Source organism: Schistocerca gregaria, chromosome 4 (genome assembly GCF_023897955.1).
Source record: "Schistocerca gregaria isolate iqSchGreg1 chromosome 4, iqSchGreg1.2, whole genome shotgun sequence".
NCBI classification, from domain to species: domain Eukaryota; kingdom Metazoa; phylum Arthropoda; class Insecta; order Orthoptera; family Acrididae; genus Schistocerca; species Schistocerca gregaria.
Window position 1 is genome coordinate 216113188 of NC_064923.1, and position 23268 is coordinate 216136455.

General features: G+C 39.5%; 1 protein-coding gene across 1 annotated transcript in view; it reads right to left on the reverse strand.

Annotated features, from left to right (window-relative positions):
• The window catches only part of LOC126267660 (peptide transporter family 1-like), a 150351-nt gene that overhangs the window by 104567 nt on the left and 22516 nt on the right, over positions 1-23268 (reverse strand). The window contains exon 4 of the mRNA XM_049972960.1: positions 10158-10299. Coding sequence (XP_049828917.1) covers positions 10158-10299 — 142 coding nt within the window. The remainder of the gene's footprint in view (positions 1-10157; positions 10300-23268) is intronic.

The following is a 23268-nucleotide window of genomic DNA, read 5'->3' on the forward strand; positions in this document are numbered from 1 at the left end:
AGAAGGTGATCAGAAGTCTGTCGAAAATGTGGACACAGCATTGCAGCTGAGTACAAGGGGTGTGTGCAAACACACAGTGCATGGGAATTGCCTGACTGCTGGACATGCCTGCAAGCGTGGTGCATAAAATCCAATAAAACATCCTGCACTGCTATCCGCATAAAAACACCAACATTCAGGAGTTGCCTTCTGCTGACAAAAATTCACTCTGGAATTTATTTCTCACATGGAAATGGACAATGAATGGCCACAGAACATTTTGTGGACAGACAAATCCCATTTCCATGTCCAAAGACATGTCAATACATGGAACTGCAAAAAATGGGAGATGGAAAATCAGCACACACATCATCCGGTTCCACTTCATTCTGCAAAGGTGACTGTGGTGCGGGTTGATGGAATCATTTATTGCAGTGCCATATTTTTTCAAGGAGATAGGTCCCGCAGGTCCTGTTACCTTTACTGTCACTGGCCAATGACTGAAAAGTCTTTTGTACACCAATGTCATTCCAATCCTTCAGCAGCACAGATCCAAGATAACACTCCTCAGCACATTTCACAGCCAGTAAAGTGAATGCTGCAGAGGCATTTTGGAAATGCCAGAACTATGAGTCATCATTTCCCTACGGCCTGGACATCCAGATCACCTGATCTTAATCCATGAGATTTCTGGCTGTGGGGTTCTCTGAAATATGTTGTATCCAGTGCTCCAATTATGAATATACCTGAATTGAAGGCACACATTGCACAACACTTTTTGAATGTGACCCATGAGACACTACAATCTGTTGTAGAACATGCTTCTTCTCTATTTCAACTTGTGGTAAAAAAAAAAGTGGACAGCATGTTGAACATGTATTGCACCAGCTTCATGACAATTAGAATCCAACGGCATTTTGTTTTTTATGCTCTTTTTAGTCCCATGGTAATTAAAAACTGTTATCATTTTTTCTTTTTATGTGGCTTTTGGCCCAGGACAATAAGAAGCCATATCATTTTGTTCCTTATGTGGTTTTTGGCCCAGGACAATTAAAAACCAATTATTCTCATCTGCTAGTACAACCTTGCCGTGATTGATGAGCTTAACTAACTAACAGTGCCACATCTGCTGATTGCTGAACTTGTGCAGTTATCCACATTGAACAGTATACATCACCATCTCTACTGTTCAATGTGTAACTCAAACCATAGCCGACATATTGCGATTCACTGAGCCCACCTAATGTTAAAATTTCCCTTAAATTTTTTGCTCCGTGATGTTTCCCCCGTGTCAAGAATATGCTGTTCATTCTCAGCAGTAGTTTTCTTTTTACAGAGTTTTGAAACAAACTTTAATTACTGACATACTGTAGTTTGGGTAAAGATGAGTGTTGAAGATGCAACAAACATGGTCATCAGATACTTTTATAGACCACTCCTGTCTCTTGAGCAGTAGTGGCAGAACATTTGAGAGGAAATTTGTAGAATATTGTGCAAGTTTCCTAGACATGTTGTAGTAGTAAGTGGATATTTCAGCTAACCAGCTATAGCATGGGAGACTCCAGTTATTATGGTGGGAAGTAAGGCCACAGAATCATGTGAAACTGTTCTAAATGCCTTATCCAAAAATTACCTAGAACAGCTAAGCAAAGAACCAATTCATAGAAATAATGTATTACAGATCACCAACAGACCCACACTTTCCGACTCTGTTAGCACACAAATGGGTATCAGTGATGATAAGGACTTAGCAGCATCACTGATCATGGCTATAAATGAGAATATAAGAAAGGTAGGAATATATTTCTGCTTAGCAACAGTGATGAAAGAGAGATTTCAAATTACCTGAGTGGTCATGAAAATTTCAGATCCAGCACTGACAACATTGGGCAACAATGGTCAAAGTTCAAGAGCATTGAAAAATACATCTTAGATAGGTATGTGCCAATCAAAGATCTGCAATATGGGTAAGACCATCTGTGGTTGTGTTAGAAATCTGCTACAAAAAGCAAGGAGATCTTTATAGCAAAAGCAAGCATAGCCAAAAACTCACAGACAAACAAACTGAACAAAGCTGAAATTAACATAAGGAGAACCATGAGTGAAGCATTAAATGACATTGATACTAACAGTCTTTCTACTGACTTGACAGAAAATTCTAGGAAGTTTCGGTCTGATATTAATTTAGTAAATGGATCAAGCCATCTGTGCACACACTCTTTTGCTATAATGGTATTGAAACACAGGATGATTGACACAAGGCCAAAATACTAAAAGCTATTTTCCAAAACTGTTTTGCTGAGATAGCTCATAGTCTGTTTCCACCTTGATATTGTTTCACAAATGTTAGAGAGATACATAAATAAGTGATCAAGGAATAGAAAAGTAACTAAAATCACTCATCAGAGGAAAGATCATGGGCCCTTATCTACATCTACATCTATATTCTGTAAACCACCCTGAGGTGCATGGCAGAGGGTATATCCCATTGTACCAGTTATTAGGGTTTCTTCCTGTTCCGTTTAAGTATGTAGTGTGGGAAGAGTGACAGTCTGAACATCTCTGTGCATGCAGTAATTATTCTAATCTTATCTTCAAGAGCCCGATGTGAGCAATATGTAGGGGGGTGTATTATATTCCTAGAGTAACCATTTACACCCAGTTCTCGAAAATTTCTTAATAGACTTTCTTGGCACAGTTTAAGCCTAATTTCAAGAGTCTTCCACTTCATTTCCTTCAGTAACTCTGTGACACTCTCTCATAGAGTCCACAAACATGTGACCACTCATGCTACCCTTCTCTGTATGCATTCAACACCCCCTGTTACTCCTATTTGGCACGTGTCCCACACACATCAGCAATATTGTAGAACCAGTCACATGAGTGATTTGTAAGCAATCCCCTTTCCAGATTGATTGCACTTACCCAATATTCTACCAAGACTATCACCTGCTTTACCCACAACTGAACCAATGTGATCATTCCATTTCATATTCATACTCAGGCATTTGTATGAGTTGGCAGATTCCAACAGTGAGTCCTTGATAGTATAGTCATAGGATATTATGTTTTTTCATTTCATGAAATGCAAAATTTTACAATTCTGAACATTTAACGCAAGTTGCCAATAAATCTTATCTAGATCTGACTGAATATTTATGCAGCTGCTTTCAGATAGAACTTCATTACATATAACTGCATCATCTGCAAAAAGACTGATTTTACTATTAATATTGTCTGCAAGATCCTTATATACAACATGAACAGCAAGGGTTCCAACACACTTCCGTGTGGCACTCCTGAAGTTACTTCCACATCTGACAAAGACTCTCCATCCAAGATAACATTCTGTGTCCTCCCTAACAAAACGTCCTCAATACAGTCACAAATTTTACTTGATACACCATATGTTTGCACTTTTGACAATAAGCGTAGGTGTGGTACTGGGTCAAATGCTTTTCGGAAATCAAGAAATACTGCATCTATCTGATTGTCCAGACCCAAAGTTTTCAGTATGTAATATGAGAAAAGTGCAAGTTGGGTTTCATGTGATTGATGTTTTCATAATCCATTCTGGCTGGCATTGAGGAGGTCATTTTGTTCAAGATGATACCTCATTGTGTTTGAGCTCAGAATATGTTTAAGATTCTACAGTGAATAGATGTCAAGGATATTGGACAGTAGTTTTGTGGATCACTTCACCTACCCTTCTTGTAAACAGGTGTGATCTGTGCCTTTTTCCAAGAACTGGCCACAGTTCTTTGTTCAAGGGATGTACAACAGATTATAGTTAGAAGAAGGGCTAACTCAGCCATAAATTCAGTATAGAATCTAACAGGGATTCCATCGGCCTTGGAGCTTTGTTCAGTTTTAATGATTTCAGCTGTTTCTCAACACCACTGACACTAATACTTCTTTCATTCATCTTTTCTGTGGTTGTTGTTGTTGTTGTTGTTGTTGTTGTTGTTGTCTTCAGTCCTGAGACTGGTTTGATGCAGCTCTCCATGCTACTCTATCCTGTGCAAGCTTCTTCATCTCCCAGTACCTACTGCAACCTACATCCTTCTGAATCTGCTTAGTGTATTCATCTCTTGGTCTCCCTCTACGATTTTTACCTTCCACGCTGCCCTCCAATGCTAAATTTGTGATCCCTTGATGCCTCAAAACATGTCCTACCAACCGATCTCTTCTTCTAGTCAAGTTGTGCCACAAACTTCTCTTCTCCCCAATCCTATTCAATACCTCCTCATTAGTTACATGATCTATCCACCTTATCTTCAGTATTCTTCTGTAGCACCACATTTCGAAAGCTTCTATTCTCTTCTTGTCCAAACTATTTATCGTCCATGTTTCACTTCCATACATGGCTACACTCCAAACAAATACTTTCAGAAACGACTTCCTGATACATAAATCTATATTCGATGTTAACAAATTTCTCTTCTTCAGAAACGCTTTCCTTGCCATTGCCAGTCTGTATTTTATATCCTCTCTACTTCAACCATCATCAGTTATTTTACTTCCTAAATAGCAAAACTCCTTTACTACTTTAAATGTCTCATTTCCTAATCTAATTCTCTCTGCATCACCCAATTTAATTTGACTACATTACATTATCCTCATTTTGCTTTTGTTGATGTTCGTCTTATATCCTCCTTTCAAGACGCTGTCCATTCCGTTCAACTGCTCTTCCAGGTCCTTTGCTGTCTCTGACAGAATTACAATGTCATCGGCGAACCTCAAAGTTTTTACTTCTTCTCCATGAATTTTAATACCTACTCCGAATTTTTCTTTTGTTTCCTTTACTGCTTGCTCAATATACAGATTGAATAACATCGGGGAGAGGCTACAACCCTGTCTCACTCCTTCCCCAACCACTGCTTCCCTTTCATGCCCCTCGACTCTTATAACTGCCATCTGGTTTCTGTACAAATTGTAAATAGCCTTTCGCTCCCTGTATTTTACCCCTGCCACCTTTAGAATTTGAAAGAGAGTATTCCAGTCAACATTGTCAAAAGCTTTCTCCAAGTCTACAAATGCTAGAAACGTAGGTTTGCCTTTTGTTAATCTTTCTTCTAAGATAAGTCGTAAGGTCAGTATTGCCTCACGTGTTCCAACATTTCTACGGAATCCAAACTGATCCTCCCCGAGGTCCGCATCTACCAGTTTTTCCATTCATCTGTAAAGAATTCGCGTTAGTATTTTGCAGCTGTGACCTATTAAACTGATAGTTCGGTAATTTTCATATCTGTCAGCACCTGCTTTCTTTGGAATTGGAATTATTATATTCTTCTTGAAGTCTGAGGGTATTTCGCCTGTCTCATACACCTTGCTCACCAGCTGGTAGAGTTTTGTCATGACTGGCTCTCCCAAGACCGTCAGTAGTTCTAATGGAATGTTGTCTACTCCGGGGGCCTTGTTTCGACTCAGGTCTTTCAGTGCTCTGTCAAACTCTTCACTCATTATCGTATCTCCCATTTCGTCTTCATCTACATCCTCTTCCATTTCCATAATATTGTCCTCAAGTACATCGCCCTTGTATAAACCTTCTATATACTCCTTCCACCTTTCTGCCTTCCCTTCTTTGCTTAGAACTGGGTTCCCATCTGAGCTCTTGATATTCATATACGTGGTTCTCTTCTCTCCAAAGGTTTCTCTAATTTTCCTGTAGGCAGTATCTATCTTACCCCTAGTGAGCACTTTTATATTTTCTCCTTTCATCAATTAAATTCAATATTTCTTCTGTTACCCAAGGATTTCTAGCAGCCCTCATCTTTTTACCTACTTGATCCTCTGCTGCCTTCACTACTTCATCCCTCAGAGCTACCCATTCTTCTTCTACTGTATTTCTTTCCCCTATTCCTGTCAATTGTTCTCTTATGCTCTCCCTGAAACTCTGTACAACCTCTGGTTCTTTCAGTTTATCCAGGTCCCATCTCCTTAAATTCCCAACTTTTTGCAGTTTCTTCAGTTTTAATCTACAGGTCATAACCAATAGAATGTGGTCAGAGTCCACATCTGCCCCTGGAAATGTCTTACAACTTAAAACCTGGTTCCTAAATCTCTGTCTTACCATTATATAATCTATCTAATACCTTTTAGTATCTCCAGGGTTCTTCCATGTATATAACCTTCTTTCATGATTCTTAAACCATGATTAAGTTGTGCTCTGTGCAAAATTCTACTAGGCGGCTTCCTCTTTCATTTCTTAGCCCCAATCCATATTCACCTACTATGTTTCCTTCTCTCCCTTTTCCTACACTCGAATTCCAGTCACCCAGGACTATTAAATTTTCGTCTCCCTTCACTATCTGAATAATTTCTTTTATTTCATCATACATTTCTTCAATTTCTTCATCATCTGCAGAGCTAGTTGGCATATAAACTTGTACTACTGTAGTAGGCGTGGGCTTCGTATCTATCTTGGCCACAATAATGCGTTCACTATGCAGTTTGTAGTAGCTTATCCGCATTCCTATTTTCCTATTCATTATTAAACCTACTCCTGCAATTACCCCTATTTGATTTTGTGTTTATAACCCTGTAGTCACCTGACCAGAAGTCTTGTTCCTCCTGCCACCGAACTTCACTAATTCCCACTATATCTAACTTTAACCTATCCATTTTCCTTTTTAAATTTTCTAACCTACCTGCCTGATTAAGGGATCTGACATTCCATGCTCCAATCCGTAGAACGCCAGTTTTCTTTCTCCTGACATCCTCTTTAGTAGTCCTCGCCCGGAGATCCGAATGGGGGACTATTTTACCTCCAGAATATTTTACCCAAGAGGACGCCATCATCCATGTGGTACAAGGATTAAATTGAGGCAGTTCTCCTGGGTTTTCTTTGTAAATGAACATTTGAAAACAGAGTTCAGCATTTCAGCTTTTGGTCTGCTACCCTTAATTTGAGTTCCTGTCTCATTGACTATGGACTGGACACTAACTTTGGTGCCACCAAGAGCCTTTACAAACCACCAGAATTTCTTTCGGTTCCATGAAAAATCACTTGAATATGTTCTGCTGTAGTAGCCACTGAAGGCATCACACATTGCTCTCTTGACAGACAAATGCATTTCATTCATCATCTCTCTATCTACAGCCCTACACTTTGTTTTAGACCTATTATTCAGTAGTGACTGTTTCTTTGGAAGTTTCTTTACAGTGATTTTATACCATGGACGTTCCCTCCCATTATGAACTGTTCTACTATGTACCTATCTAGTGCATGGTCAACTATTCCTGTAAACTTGAGCCAGAGCTCCTCTACATGTTCCTTCCCTGTGCTGAAAAGTTTCAAGTTCCTTACTGACATAGGACATTACTGTCTTTTTTATCTAGTTTACTGAAAACATATATCTTTCTCCTTGTTTAGTTGTCCTTTGCACTTTGATACTTATTGTTGCCATGACCACGTCACAGTCACGTCACCAGTTTCAATGTGGACATCCTCAAAGAGGTCAGGTCCATTTGTTGCCATTAGAGCCAATATATTTCCACCATGAGTGGGGTTTCTAACCATCTGTTCTAGGTAGTTTTCTGAGAAGACAGGATGTCTTATCACGCCCACCACTAAAAAATCTGTAATTTTCCCAATTAATTTTTGGATGATTAAAGTCTCCACTGATGATTACAGTATGACTGGGGAACTTCCATACAAATGAACCGAAGTTTTCTCTAAAGTTTTTGGTGACATCAGGAGATGAGTCTGGTGGGACATAGAAGAATCCAATTATTATTTAATCTCACCCCTGAAACTGAGTCTTGCACAAACATTATCACAAGAAACTTCCTGGCAGATTAAAACTGTATGCTGGACCGAGACTCAAACTCGGGACCTTTGCCTTTTGCAGGCAAGTGCTCTACCACTGAGCTACCCAAGTACAACTCCCAAGTTCGAGTCTTGGTCCAACATACAGTTTTAATCTGCCAGGAAGATTCACACCAGTGTACGCTCTGCTGCAGAGTGAAAATTTCATTCTGGACTCTCACAAGGAGCTTAAATTTCTAGCTCGGTGGATTTGAGTTTCTCGTCTACTGTGACAAATACACCACCTCCATTTCCCATTTGCCTATCCTTTTGATACACAGTTAAATTTTCCCCAAAAATCCAACTGCTATCAATTTCAGGTTTCAACCTGGGATATCAATACAATTCTGCAACAGAGTATGTGCAAGAATAAGCAATGGAACTTGATCATCTTCTAGCAGCAGTATACCACGGGCTGCTGGAGGAACAAAGTGTTCCTAGTGACTGGAAAAAAGTGCCTTACATTCCTGTTTTCAAGAAGAGTCTGCTAACAGACACACAGAACTACAAGCCTATGAGGTATGTGAGAAAAGTAATGAGACTGGTTTCTAATCCACCGAAGTTTTTATTTCTTTCAAACAGAAATATTATCCCCATCAAAGTAGTTCCCTTCAACAGCTACGCATCGTTGGAGGCATTGTTCCAGTCTTGGTGGCAATGCATTAACATGTCAGTCATATTCTTCTGAGCATTCTCCAGAGTCCCAAAATGACATCCTTTTAATACATTTTTCAATTCTGGACAAAAAAGTCGCAAGGACCCAGATCAGGTGAATAGGGAGGCTGTGTAACAACAGGAATGCCTTTGGGGGCCAAACATTCCATGATGGAAATGGGCGAGTGACACACTTGGTTGACAGTTTGTCCCTGATGGAAACATTCACGGTCGTTGACAATCCTCTGAAGAAGATCAATGCCAATATTTCTTCGATTGTCCTTCTGCTCAGTTGTGAGATTTTTCAGCACACCATTTTGGCATAAATCTTTCACATGTGCAAAACTTTGGTCAAAATTTTATGTATGGTGAAAATGCTTCAGTTTAACAGGCCACCCATCATTACTATTTTTAACATTGGTCTGATCTCAGAAGTGCACACACACATTCACTATTTTTGTCAACTTTTGAAGTTGAAGGTCTGCCTGAATGAGATTCATCTTCAATGTCTTTTTGGCCTTCACAAAATGATTTGTGACAATGAAAAACTTGTGCTGTTGACAAGGAATGTTCCCCATAGGCCTTTTTCAACTTTTCAAAGGTCACCTACTCACTCATTCCCCAAGTTAAACACAAAACATGGTGGTATAACATTGCTCTACAATTTGCTGTTTCATTTTTGTAAAGCACAACAAAAACACAACCTCACTGATGGCACTCTGAGAAAACACGTGATAACTGTATGGAGCTGAAACTCAGACTGAGCATCTGGAAGGAAAGACTACAGCAATCTACACAAGTAGAACACCACAGCATTGCCAGATTGCTCACACTTTTCTCACACACCTTGTACATATCTAACTTTAGTTGTCTATTTCACAGTTTTGAAATACATTTTCTGCTTGCATGTTACAACATTTATGGAGACCAAAAATTTCCTTTGTATGAAACAACATGAGTTCCCAAAGCAACAAGTGTGTGAAAGCCACATCACCCTGTTTGGTCAGCTTGTTATGTCAGGAGGAGAGAAGTCAATCGTCTAATGGCTATATGAGTTCAGGCACCACAGATGCTTCACTTGAACATGACCAGTAGGAAACTCAACAAACTACTACAAGACAACTCTGCAGCGCGGCTGATATACCTAGAAGACACAAACAGTATGTAGACTTCAGAAAGCCAATACCATGCTTCGGCTCCATAAAGACTTAGTTATTTCCCAACTCACATTTAAGCGCTCACTGATCCTGTAATACTAAAAACAAAATTAATTTTTTTGTTAATTCAGTGTCCCTATCACAATATTTTATATGTAATATATTCCTTTCCTGCCCATTAGTGAAGCAACCTTAAGGCAATCTTAATGGTAGAACACCACACAGTATAATAAAAGAGTATATGATATCTGCTTCTCACTGTTTTAGGCTTCCTCAATTTGTCCATTAAGTTTTATCCTCAATACTAGAAAGTAAGAGTACCACATCTTAAAGAATGAAACAGCCTCCCTTCCATACCCTTCCTGCCTTCCTGCTCCTCAATTAAGGAAGCATTAATCCGTACTTAAAGAATCAATAATTCGTTTCAAACACACTGACAATTAACTAGAACTGATGTCTACTCAGACCTTTATTGGTATAATATTGGATTTTCTAATCATTTATATTACTTATTTCATCAGTATAATGCATTAATTAGGAAGCAGAACCATACATACTTGTATCTTCCCAAGAAACTGTCTGCTAAAATGGCTCCAACCAATGGAACTACGTAGCATAGCATTATGAATACATGATATATAACTGTGGAAGTATTTTCATCAAATAGTAAGTTATTCCTCAGATACAGCGACAATATTGCTGAAAACAATAACTTATGTCAATAAATAAGCAGTAGTCCTTGGCTTATTAATTTTAATACATACAATGTGCAGTATAAAACAAAGTGTGATAATTAAGACATAGACATAATGATATGATAAAGAATTAGAAAAGATATGGCTTTAGCAAGTAAGTGAACTAATTCAAAACATTACAAAGTAGTAGGATCTCAGAGCCTCTAAGTGTACAATCCTACATTGGAGAGAGTAATCTCTTCTTGCCATACATTTTCTTTATTGGCTTAAACAATAATTATCTTATGTATGACAAAATAAGGTAATTGGATGGATAAGAAAATCTGCTCACCAAGTGGCGGCAGAGCACACACATAAAAGATTGTAATTATGCAAGCTTTCAGAGGTAGTGGCTCCTTCTTCAAGCAGAAGTGTTGAGGGGAAATGAAAAGGGGTGAAGCAAAGAACTGGAGAGGTCTAGGAAAAGGGATAAATTTCAGGAAAGTCACCCAGAACCCCAGGTGAGGGGACACTTATCAGACAAGTTACGAAGGAAAGACTGATTGTTGGGGACTGCACTGGACGAGATTTGAAAACTTTAGAGCTTAAAGGTGGAAGACAGGGTAATATGCAAGACAGAGATTACTGCTTAAACATCATGCACAAGTTAATAAAAGTGAAAGTTAAGTGCATTGAACATAACGAGGTGGGCAGTGAAAAATAGACAGGTCAGAAAATGGAAGATATAGAAAACTAAAATGGAGTGAAGAAAGGAGTACCATAGTTAGTTTCTGTGAGCAAATGCTGATGTGGAAGAAATTAATGTAACTTGAGGCTTGGTGGGTGGCCACAACCCATGATATGTTGTAACACTAGTTCCCACCTGCGGAGTTCTGAAAAACTAGTTTTTGGGGGAAGAATGGAGATGGCACGTGTGAAGAAACAGGCACTGAGGTCACGACTGTCATGTTGTAGAGAATGTTCTGCAACAGGATACTGTGTGTTGCCAGTATACAGTCTCTGCCTATGCTCTTTCATGCTAACTGATAATGTGGTGGTAGCCATGTCAATGTAAGAGGCTGGAAAGTGTTCACACAACAGTTGGTATATGACGTATTGTTTCACAGGTCTCCCTTCAATAGTATATGTTTTGCCAACTACAAGGCTGGTAAAGGTGGTAGTAAGAGGGTGCACATGGCACGTCTTCCAGCAGGGATGGTCACAGGGGTAGGATAGAGATGGGTGCAGAAGGTGCATAGGGACTGACAAGAATATTGTGGAGATTTGGAGGGTGACAAAAAGCTATTCTAAGTGTGGTTGGCAAAATCACTAGAATAGCTTTTTGTCACCCTCTAAATCTCTGCAAAATTCTTGCCAGACCCTATGCACCTTCTGCACCTATTTCCCTACCCTATGACTCTCACCCCTGTGACCACCCCCACAGCAAGACTTACCCTATGCACCCTCCTACCACCATCTACACCAGCCCTGTAACTAATAAACAGGGCGTAGCATGGGAACTTCCTTACTTTAAAAAATCATCAATCAGAAAGTGTGAGAGACATCAATTTAATTTTTTTTCTTTACAAAGAGTAACATCTAAACTATTGTTCCATTAAGTTTTAAAAATGATATCTTGAAGGTGGCCTCCATTTCGCTCAATGCATTTGGAGCGTTGAAATCAGAAGTTTGGGTCCACTTTGTCCATCATGTCTCTGTCAATGTTGGCAGTAGCAACACAAATATTGTTCTGTAGTTCAGCCAGAGTTTGCAGACAATTGGTATACACCAAAGAATTGAGATAGCCCCATAATAAAAAGTCGCATGGCGCTAAATCTGACAAGTGTGCTGGTCACTGGAGATCGCCCTTCAAAGAAATAAGATGATCGAGGAATTGTTCTCGCAACATGGTCATTGATGTTCATGCTGTGTGAGCTTTGGCGCCATCTTGTTGGAACCAGACATCACACACACCCATTTCTTCAAGTTCTGGAAGAAAAAACTGTTCAATCATCTGAACATAACACTCAGAAGTGACAGTCACTGCCTTGTCGTTCTCTTAAAGAAAAACATGGGCCAATAATGTCAGCTTATGTAGTACACACCAGTCACACGTTCTGTATGCACGAGCTGCTCGTGAAGTTCTTGGAGGTTCATGCCACTCCAATACTGCATATTTTGTTTATTCACACAACCAGACAAATGAAAATGTGCTTCGTCGCTGAAGAACACTAAGGCATCATGAGGCAGTTCATTGATCAAGGCTTTACAGGCATTTTTTTGTGAAACAAAATCATTTGGATGAAGTGTGTGCACCACTGACAGTTTATAAGAATGCAATTTCACTCTTCATGAAGAATTCGTCTCCCTGTGCATTCAGAAATTGCAAGGGGCAGCTGCATGTTTGTGTGCAGATCGCTTAGGGGAATTTAAATTTGACATCCGTACCCTCTTGATATTTTCAGGCATTCTGGTGGTTCTTGAAGGTCCTGCTTTCTTTTTCTGCACACTTCCAGTACCCATAAAGGTGTCTGCCCATATAACAGCTGATTGCTCATCAGGAACACGACCTGCAGGTATGATGTTGAACTGTTTTCTAAATGCACGCTGAGTTCTGATGACCAAACATCCATTCAAAAAGTAGGCCACAACAAAAAACACAGTCCTCTCTTGCCCACTGCATGATCGCTACTAAGATAACCTTACAAAAAAGTTAAGGCTTGCATTTCGATTGCACCAAAACCCACACAACAATGAGTAACAGCAGCTGTGTGCTGCGTGTTTCAAATACGGAAATTACCATGCCGCACCCTGTACTATCAAAGGGAGAGCCACCTGCGAACTGACACGTCATGTACCAATTGTTATGTAAACACTGTTCAGCCTTTTACATCAGTATGACTACATTATCAGTTAGGATGAAAGGGCATGGGCAGAGGGTGTATACTGGAAACAAATAATCTCCTCCAGAATGAGATTTTCATTCTGCAGTGGAGTGTGGGCAGATGTGAAACTTCATGCCAGATTAAAATTGTGTGCCAGACCGAGACTCAAACTCGGGACCTTTGCCTTTCACAGGCAAGTGCTCTACCATCTGAGCTTCCCAAGCATGACTCACGACCCGTCCTCATAGCCCCAATTCTGCTAGTACCTCATCTCCTACCTCCCAAACTTCACAGACGCTCTTCTGCAAAACTTGCAGAACTAGCTCTCCTAGAAGTCTGGAAGGTAGGAGATGAGGTACTGGCAGAACTGGGACTGTGAGGATGGCTCATGAGTCAAGCTTGGGTAGCTCAGATGGTAGAGCACTTGCTCATGAAAGGCAAGGGTCCTGAGTTCAAGTCTCAGTCCAGCACAGTGTTTTAATCTGCCAGGAAGTTTCACATCAGTACACATGCTGCAGAGTGCAAATCTCATTCTGAAAACATCACCCAGCCTGTGGTGAAACCATGTCTCCACAATATCCTTTCTTCCAGGAGTGCAAGTTTTGCAGAAGAGCTTCTGTGAAGTTTGGAAGGTAGGAGATGAAGTACTGGTAGAATTGTGGATGTGAGATGGGTCATGAGTCGTGCTTGGGTAACTCAGATGGTACAGCACTAGCCAATCTGTCAGGAAGTTTCACACAATATCCTGTTGTAGAACATGTTCTACAACATGACAGTCATGACCTCAGTGCCTGTTTCACCACACACACACACACACACACACACACACACCTTGATTCTTCCCCCAGAACGCCAGTTTCTCAGAACTCCACAATTGATAACTAGCGTCACATGTCATTGGTTCTCACCACCCACATAGCCTCAATTTATGTTAATTTCTTCATGCCATTTTAGTTTTGTACATCTTTCATTTTCTGATTCATTTATTTTTCACCCTCCCCCTCCCCTCCTCTGTTGTGTGCACTGTGCTTAGCTTTTCACTCTATTACTTTTGTGCACAATGTTTAAGCAGTAATCTCTGTCTTGCATATTATCTTGTCTTCCACATTTTAAGCTCTCAGGTTTTCAAATCTCATCTGGTGTAGTCCCCAACAATCAGTCTTTCCTTCTCATACTATCAGTAAGTCTCCCCTCACCCATGGTTCTGTGTGACTTTCCTGAAATCTCCCTCTTTTCCTAAACCTCTCCAGTCCTTTTCCTTAACCCTTTTCCTTCTCCTCCAACACTTCTGGCTGAAGAAGGAGCCAATGGCTCTGAAAGCTTGCCTAATTATAACCTTTTATGTGTGTGTTCTGCCATCACTTGGTGAGTAGTCTTTTTTTTTAAATCCATCCAATTAAATTATTTTTTCAAAAATTGATTGTTCTCAATGTTAAATTATCATATGTGTGCTCTTTAGTTCAGTGCATATCAACACTGTCATCACATGTCTTACCACTAAGTCTAAATAAGGCTTGTTTGATACTCTCCATGGCATCTGGTAGACTGACACTAGGAGAACGATAATCTTAAGAACAGTTCCTCATTGGCAGATAAGTTAGATATACATATATACATACAGTTCCACTCTTTTAAGGTAGCAATGCTATGCAAAATGTAATGTATTATGTTTTTTATTAATACAGTATATCGTGTATGTACTCTCATATACTATGCACATAATTAAGACAGCACACATTTTTGTACAGAAGCATGCAACTATTTACAAGAACATCATTGGCATCAGGTGGTGATAATAAGCCCAGAACACCACATGCTGGCTTAACAAATTTTCTGTATATCTGTGGGGTGACAGCCTTCTTGACCCATTCATCTCTGTCACACTACTGGGACAGTTTGTTTTACAGCTCACCTTCCCTACCCATCCCATCCCTCCTAACTCAGTATTCACTTGACTACACAATGAGACACCTGTAGTGTTAACAGTTCCAATCACTGTCTTTTTTGATAATTTGTGACATAATTATGCTGACTTCTTTACCAATCTTACATCAACTGTGAACACTCAGTATACATTCAGTTAATTGTTATCTAAATTATCACATAACAGAAGTTGGTTCTTATGTAACATAATGGACACTTTCAACTAAAACATAAAATTACTTGAAGTTGTCCATCGCTTAACATAGCAGTCATTTTCATTATGTTTCCTCTGTCAGTTCTCATTGTGGAATTCAAATTCTGGTTTTTTATTTCCTTTTTAGAAATTAAATGTAACATTACTAACATTTACTGTAAGTCAGGACCCTTCCTTATTTAGAGAGACATCATAGGGTTCGTGTGAAATCCAAGAACTAATCCCAGCAACCCTGATAAAAAAACAACACCCAACTTATTCTTTTGACACTCTATTTAAAAAGCCTTTTTGTAAGATGCTGAGTACCTCAGTTGAAACACAAGCTCAAAAAACCTCAATTCAAGTAACTAGTTTCAACAACAAAGTGACATTTTAATAAGTATTGATTAATTGAAATGGAAATAACTTTAAAGGTATGTTATCTAGACAAAATCTGAGATCAAATTTGCACTTTCCTACCCAAACAAAATTAATGGACACATGCAAGACCAACATATTGTTAAATTTTATTTTTGCATTTTATAGCGATTTTTGTTTTGTGTGTTTTTAGCCCCTCTATCCATATTCAATCACTGTATTATACAGATAGTTTGAATGTGAACAGAACCACTATCTGTGAGGGAGTGCAATTCTTAGTTTCATGAACTTAATATTTCCAAAAATTGGCTTCCAGTTTATTCAAAATTTTATAAAATATAATTTGATTTAAAAGACTTCTTGTAATTATGGTATCTGGCTTGGTTAACTATATAATAAGAAGCTATGATTACAAAAGAAGCTGCCTTAAATAATGATGAGCAGAGTGTCTACAGTATTCACAATGAACTGACAGTGATTTCCTGGCAGTAAGTGTGACACTTCAGATGACCCTACATTTTAGTCTGAGCAATGGTATGGTGGCAACGCTGATGACATATTGGAGTGCCTCATATTCCTTAAAGTTTTGTTTGTTATTTAAACCTCAATAGTACTGCAGATGGCGAATGAAGCTGTTGACTTCCAATGCTAGAAGCAACAAGATAAGTAAATCTGTGAGAAATGTGGCTTGTATCTACTGATGAGGACTTGAATATATGCCAAAAAGTAAACATGGATGGATCTCAATCTTACTAGCCCAATGGAGTACTATGTTTGTAATCTATTGTCCACACACCATATCAGGTGCTTCTTTATCAATTTTTTCAGTATGAAAATCCAGTGTTAGTCTTCTATTATAATTGTAAATATCTTCACTTTTGTGAAAGCGTCTGGAAGTCTGAGCTGCAAAATGCCCTAATTGGAGATATTGCTCTTTTACTGAAAAATGATCTGCAGAAGAAATCACTTTTCAATCCTTCCATGATTTTTATATTACAAATAACTTTGTACTGGATGACATACGTCCCAGAAAATAAAACCATACATTGGAAAAGTAAGTCTGAAGACAAGTGAGATAGCCTTCATTTAGCATTTGTGACACCATTTTTTCTAATATTATCATTAAGAAATGTTGTACTCAATTTGTTATACACATTTCTAGCAAGTGAAACCTCATTTCAACAGACAACAGTTACCAAGGACAGTAGTGTTTCAGCTCTCACCTTGGCAGTAATCAGCAGTGCTAACACAGTATTTCATGCAAAGCAGATTTTGATTAGTTATTTAATTTATTAATTGCTTCTATGTGGCAGTGCAGAAGTTTTTTAGTGTCGGATTCACTGTGTTATTTCTTTACATATAAGTGCTTATAAAAAGACTGTGATTATGAGTACTACCCTGTTTGATAATTATCACACCACTGTATCACTCTCCTCTGACTCAAATGAAGTAAGTTACTGCTAGAGAACTGCTGTTGGAGAACCAGCTTTCACACTGCTTTATTATGTGGTTAATATGTAATCGAATATGAATTAGTCTTTGTGAATTCAGTAACCCTTTAGACATATTTATATGTTTTGTAACCCCCCCTCCCCCTCCCGCCCTACGTAGTGCCCCTGGATTATTTCCTATTATTTCACAAAGTTCTACAGGTTTGGGAAGCAAGGCAAAAATTATATCAATTATAATTACTAAAGATAGGAGATAGGCCCTCTGCAAGAGTATTTGCTTGTTGAATATTTGATATAAAACATTTGCAAGGACCAAAACTATTTGGGTTCAAAAGACAGCAGAACACTTCTTACAATAAGAAAAAAATTGTTTCAGTAAGGTCATTCAAGCAAACATACAGCCTTCACCATACAATAACTGATAGAAAAAGACAGAAATTTAAAGACTGAAACTTACACTGTATTACATAACTATATCAGGGCCATATTCATCAGCATAACAAGGCATTCAACAGATGAAATGAAATAAGCTACATAATGTAATTGGATGGATAATATATCTACTCAGCAAACAGTGGCAGAGGAGAATATACTTACAGATTAAGTAAATATGCAAACTTTTGCAGCTAGTGGCTCCTTCTTAAGGCAGAAAGGCCCACTGGCTCCACAAGCCTGCAGATTTACTTAACCTTTATATATGTTTCCTCCTGCCCCCACTTGGTGAATAGATTTTTTATCTATCCAATTACATTATACTACACTGAAATAGGCTACAGGAAAAAGTGTAATGAAAATGCTTCCCAGAAAACACAGTACAAGTTGAAAAAGCTTATGCAAAAGTATCTCTCTTCTCTTAGGAAATTCCAATGACAGGGCCATAAGGCTTATAATAACCAATCACGGTGTTAGACAAGATTTCTGTCTGATGCCAGTCACGTTCCTTTTGTACTCAGATGGCACAGTGAAGTAATGGAAAGTGGCAGCTCCAGAAGTTATTAATACCTTATCTTTGCTGATATGAATATCGTTTGCTCCTCTGAAGATAATGCATGGAAATCAACCCTCCTGCTAAATAACACAGCCAAGACACACAACTCTGATATCGAATAACTAAAACAAAGTTATGGTCTCTATGGTAAATGAAATTATAAGACAAAAAATTTATGTAAATAACATCTGTCTAAAACAAATATCAGACTTTAATCACATAGAATGCAACATCACATGTGAATGGAGAAAGTTAACTAGTGCCATGCCACATGCTCAGAAGAATATTTTCGAAGATCTGCTGCACAGAGACCGGTATGGAATTCTGCTACACAAAATCAGCCACAATGCTCCTGTATTGCAGTAAAGTATGAATCTCAAAGACCAATTGCAGGAGCCGAATTTAAACCACAAAAATGAAATTCTGGGAAGAAACAAATATTATGGTGTTCCATTCACAGCTGTAATGAAGACTCAGAAGGAACCAAAGATCTACCCAATAATAGCCAGAATTGAAGACGACAGACAAAAACAGTTTAAGTGTATAGTTTGAATAGGCAACCAATGGTTGCTAAAGAAGCTATTGAATAATGACTGATTATCTGTGAGTAATACAAATTAAAAAAGGAGATTTTCATAAAATAATTCTGACATCTAGATATGCAAATTTACTTACTCTCATGAATCTAAAATCCAATTAGAGACAAATACAAGAGGAACTGCCTAAGAAATATAAGAGAATCAAGAGTTAAGTACTTGGCATATGAATTAATGCTATTTCACCAAAGGGGGCTGCAATGCTATACAACACCCAATTTGCTCTGCTTATCATGTCTGGGAAGCTATACGTCTGGTATGGATCTGAATGGAAAGGAGAGAAAGTAACCATTAGACATGGTTCTCACTTAGGTGTTACGATGTGTAATACAATACATGAGGCAACTTATGATATGATGGTGGAGCAACCCACACTGGTGGAGTGCACAGAAAGGTAGTTGAAGTGATTTAACTGGTTCACACATGGACAAAAGGGATACAACTCCAACAAACATCTCTGTTTTATCAGTGCAACATAGAGTGCTGGTTGCTTCATGTAATAGGTTTATAGATTTGCATGCATTCTCCAGTATGTAGTCTTTCTCATTCAATTCTAAGGAAACTATTCCGTAAAAATGATTAGCATATAACCAGGCTTGGAGTACATGATGTACAACAAGGACAACTCTGCCTCCAAAGGTTCTGCCCAATGCACACGACATGCATGCCACTTATGGTGGAGTTGTCGATCACTTTGATTCTCAACCTGAAAAACTCCTTCAGTGTCATAACAGGAGTCTGATGGGATACCGAATGCCTCTCCCTTTATGAGGTGTGTAGGGTAGAAAATGCCCCATTCTACACTGGATATGCCAAGAAATTGGATGGGGGGTGACAAGTAACTCTGCCAGGGGTTCTGCTTGAGATCTGTCTGCTGGTTGCCTCTGCCAACTGCTGCAATGATGGGGAGAGGTACTCCACCTCTGTCAGATCTTCCTTGGAAAACAGTTCTCCTGGATGGTGGTTTGCACCAGACAAGGATGAAAATTATATGGTGGACAGCGAACAGGCAGGGGACATCACTTTGGGCTTAAAGCAAGCTCTGGTGGATCCCTCCCACCTACTCAATCATCTTCTACATGTTTGAGTGATGGCATACGTCACTCAGCTTAATCCAAACAGAGCAGGTTAGCATGGCACGCCAGGAGCTGCTGACCGACTGCAGCAGTATAAAGTTGTTAGCCCTTATGTCCCACCATGATGCCTTGTGTCCACCCAGGTGTCCATTCGATTACACATGCCCAGACGGAGGATATTCACCAATATTGTAGCACAGCCCTTGGGTCAGGAATATGAGGCACTGGGTGCAATACGAGATCAAAGAGGCTGCAGCACTGATGGCCGTGCAGGACCTCAGATGGCCTGCACCTGCTTATTGGAGTTGCTCAGTATGACATCCAAAATCTGGACAGTGCATCATCTCTAGATCCCACTGAAATTATTCTATTTAGTTGTAATTTGAACATCCCAACCAATGACTCATCCTCTGCATTTGATGCAGGATAGAACAGTGGGGTGGTCAGGTGCTGAATACCATTTTCGTAACAGAACACTTCAAATTCCTCTGGCACAAACTGGTGACCATTGTCTGAGACCAGCATGCGTGGGACAGCCTCAATAACAAAAATGGCTGCTGACACCAAAATTGTAATGTGTGAAGTAATGGAAGACAACTTAGCAAAAATATGGGAAGTTAAGACAAGGTGTCTACAACTGACAGCCACAAGGTCCACAAGAAAGAACCCACAAATTCCAGTGCATCTTGTCCCATGGGTGCTTCAATACAGGCCATGGAGAAAATTTTTGTGGTGGTGCTGCCTAGTTATACATGCACACTGAACAGGAATACATCATGTACTCAATGGATGAATGAATTGCTGGCTAGCAGATATATCACCAAGCCAACACTCTCATTTGTGACATCCCCCCATAAGAGGCACATAACATCTGCAGAATGCATAGTCACAATGATGGTGGAATCAAAATACAACAATTCTGATCTTCTGTAGCAAGCAGTAAGACACCACTGACAATGGTGAGCCTGTAACGAAGCTTGAAATACCTCTGGAGAACTCAGTCTGACCCTGTGTCTAAACAGTCCAACCATCCCTGTTGGACCACTGTACTTACTCTGTACACATGAGTGAATCCTTGCTCAGGGCATGATCATCGGATTTCACACCAATGGTGGAAGCATTTCTGAAACAGCTAAGTTTCTAAACTGTTCACATGACTGCTGTGGTTAAAGTTTACCATAAATGGCAAAATGGCACTATCCAAAACCAGTGTCAAGGTACTGTGGTGCACCATGGACCATAGATCACAGGGGTGAATGACAGTTTTGGAGATGTTTAGAGGTGAATTGATGTGGAACAGTTGAGCAATTGACTGCCCAGATGAAATGAGTAGCTACCAACAGGGTCTCCTGAATGACCATTCAGCATAGTCCTGCAAGTCTGCCTCCACAGCAGGTGTCTAGTTCATGAGCGCATGCTGACTGCTATTCGTTGACAATGAAGGATGAAATTTGCACACCAATAACACGACTGGACATCCACTGAGTGGTGACAGGTGAGCTTTTCAGATGAGTCACATTTTATCCTCCATCTGAAAGATGGTTGTTGGCATGTACAGTGTTGGACATCTGAAAGCAAACAAGCTGTTACAATTTTCACGTGGGTAGGGGGCAGAGGATGGAGCATTATGGTCTGGAGAATGTTTTTGTGGCATTCCATGGAAGATCTCATCATTCTGGAAGCCACAATGTATCAAGACAAGTACACATACATCCTTGGGACCATATCCACTCCTACCTACAATTTGTTTTTCCTCGGCACAATGGCATCTACCAGCAGAACAATGCAACATGTCATGCAGCTCACAGTGCATGTGCATGGTTTGAAGAGTGCCAGCATGGGTTTGCCATTCTACCTTGGCCACTGGGCTAACTGGATTTAAAACCAATCGAGAATTAGTGGGACCACCTTGACTGGGCTCTTCGCACCTTAGATCCCCGACCGACAAACCTAGCACAACTGGCTTCGCACTGGAAATGTTAATTTGGCTTTAAGAGACAGTTATGTTCACATAATATGAGTCTTGCTCAATTACTGTATAATACAATTAACAAACTTAAGGGCAATATTAAATGTAAATCTCATGTGATCAGGGCCTCTTGTCAGGTAGACAGTTCGCTAGGTGCAAGTCTTTCGATTTGACGCCTCTTCAGCGACTTGTGCATCGATGGGGATGAAATGATGATGATTAGGAGAACACAATACCCAGTCCCTGAGTGGACAAATCTCCGACCCAGCTGGGAATCAAACCTGGGCCCTTAGGATTGACATTCTGTAGTGCTGACAACTCAGCTACTGGGGGCGTACTAGGGCAATATTAAATAAAGGGAAGAGAAATTTGCTGATGGTGAGTTGGGAGATGATATTGTGAGAATAATTCATCAAAGCTCTAAAAGACTAAACTAAAAACAAAGCCATAGACAACATGTCCTCAGAAATATTGAGATCCTTCCATGACAAAATTATTCCTCATGGTACGCAGAATGTATGAAAATACCCTTAGATTTCAAGAAGACTGTAATAATTCCAATTCCAAAACAGGCAGATGTTCAAGGCTGGTTCAAGAATGTTTTTCCCCACAAGTGACTTGTCATAACCCCCCCGCCCCTTCCTGTGTGATACTGGAAAGTGCCATGGTGTAAGTTTAAACATGCACAAGCAGCATGTTTGGAGATATCTGTGTAATTTGCAATAACTGCACACTGCATTTGCACCTATTCCCTTCCGTTACAACTGTGCTCAACTGCCACTTGCTGCCACTCAGGCTGTGGTCCATACAATAGGAAAAGTACAACAAACACTTGTGAGAGGCACCAAACAGACAGACACCATTTGTCAGAAAAGATGAAATGAGAAGCAGCATTGTAGCATGAAAATGTGGGACAATGGATAGAAAAGAAAACAGGAAGGTAGTCAAAATCACCTTTATTTTCAGAGCCAGTTCAAGTACATTTTTCTACACAAGCATTTTATCATTTGCCATCCTCCCCTCAAACTTTTCCCTTGTACTATTTCAACCACATCAGTTTTCACTACTAATTGTGTTATCCACTGACACAGATCTTGCTCATGGGTGACACTGGTGACACTCTGTCCATCTCTGTATGGCATCCCAACAGTGCCTTGTGGTACTTTAGTCTTAAACTGGCTCTGCAGTTGCAGAAGCTAACTATAAATTTATTAAGTCATGTTTGCAAGACACCAACACAAATTATTTACAGAATAATGGAAAAACTGCTAAAAGTTGACCTCGAGAAAGATCAGTTTGGGTTTCCAGAGAAGTGAAGGGATGGGTTTCAGGAATCAATACGGATCCTACGACTTATCTCAGAAGATAAGGTCAAGAACGGAAAATCTATAATTATAGCAATTGTAGATTTTGAGGAAGCTTTTGACAATGTTGACTGAACTACTCTTTGAAATTCTGAAGGTAAAGGAGATGAAATGCATGAAGCAAAATCTTATTTACAATTTGTAGAGAAACCAGTTTCAAGTTATATGGGC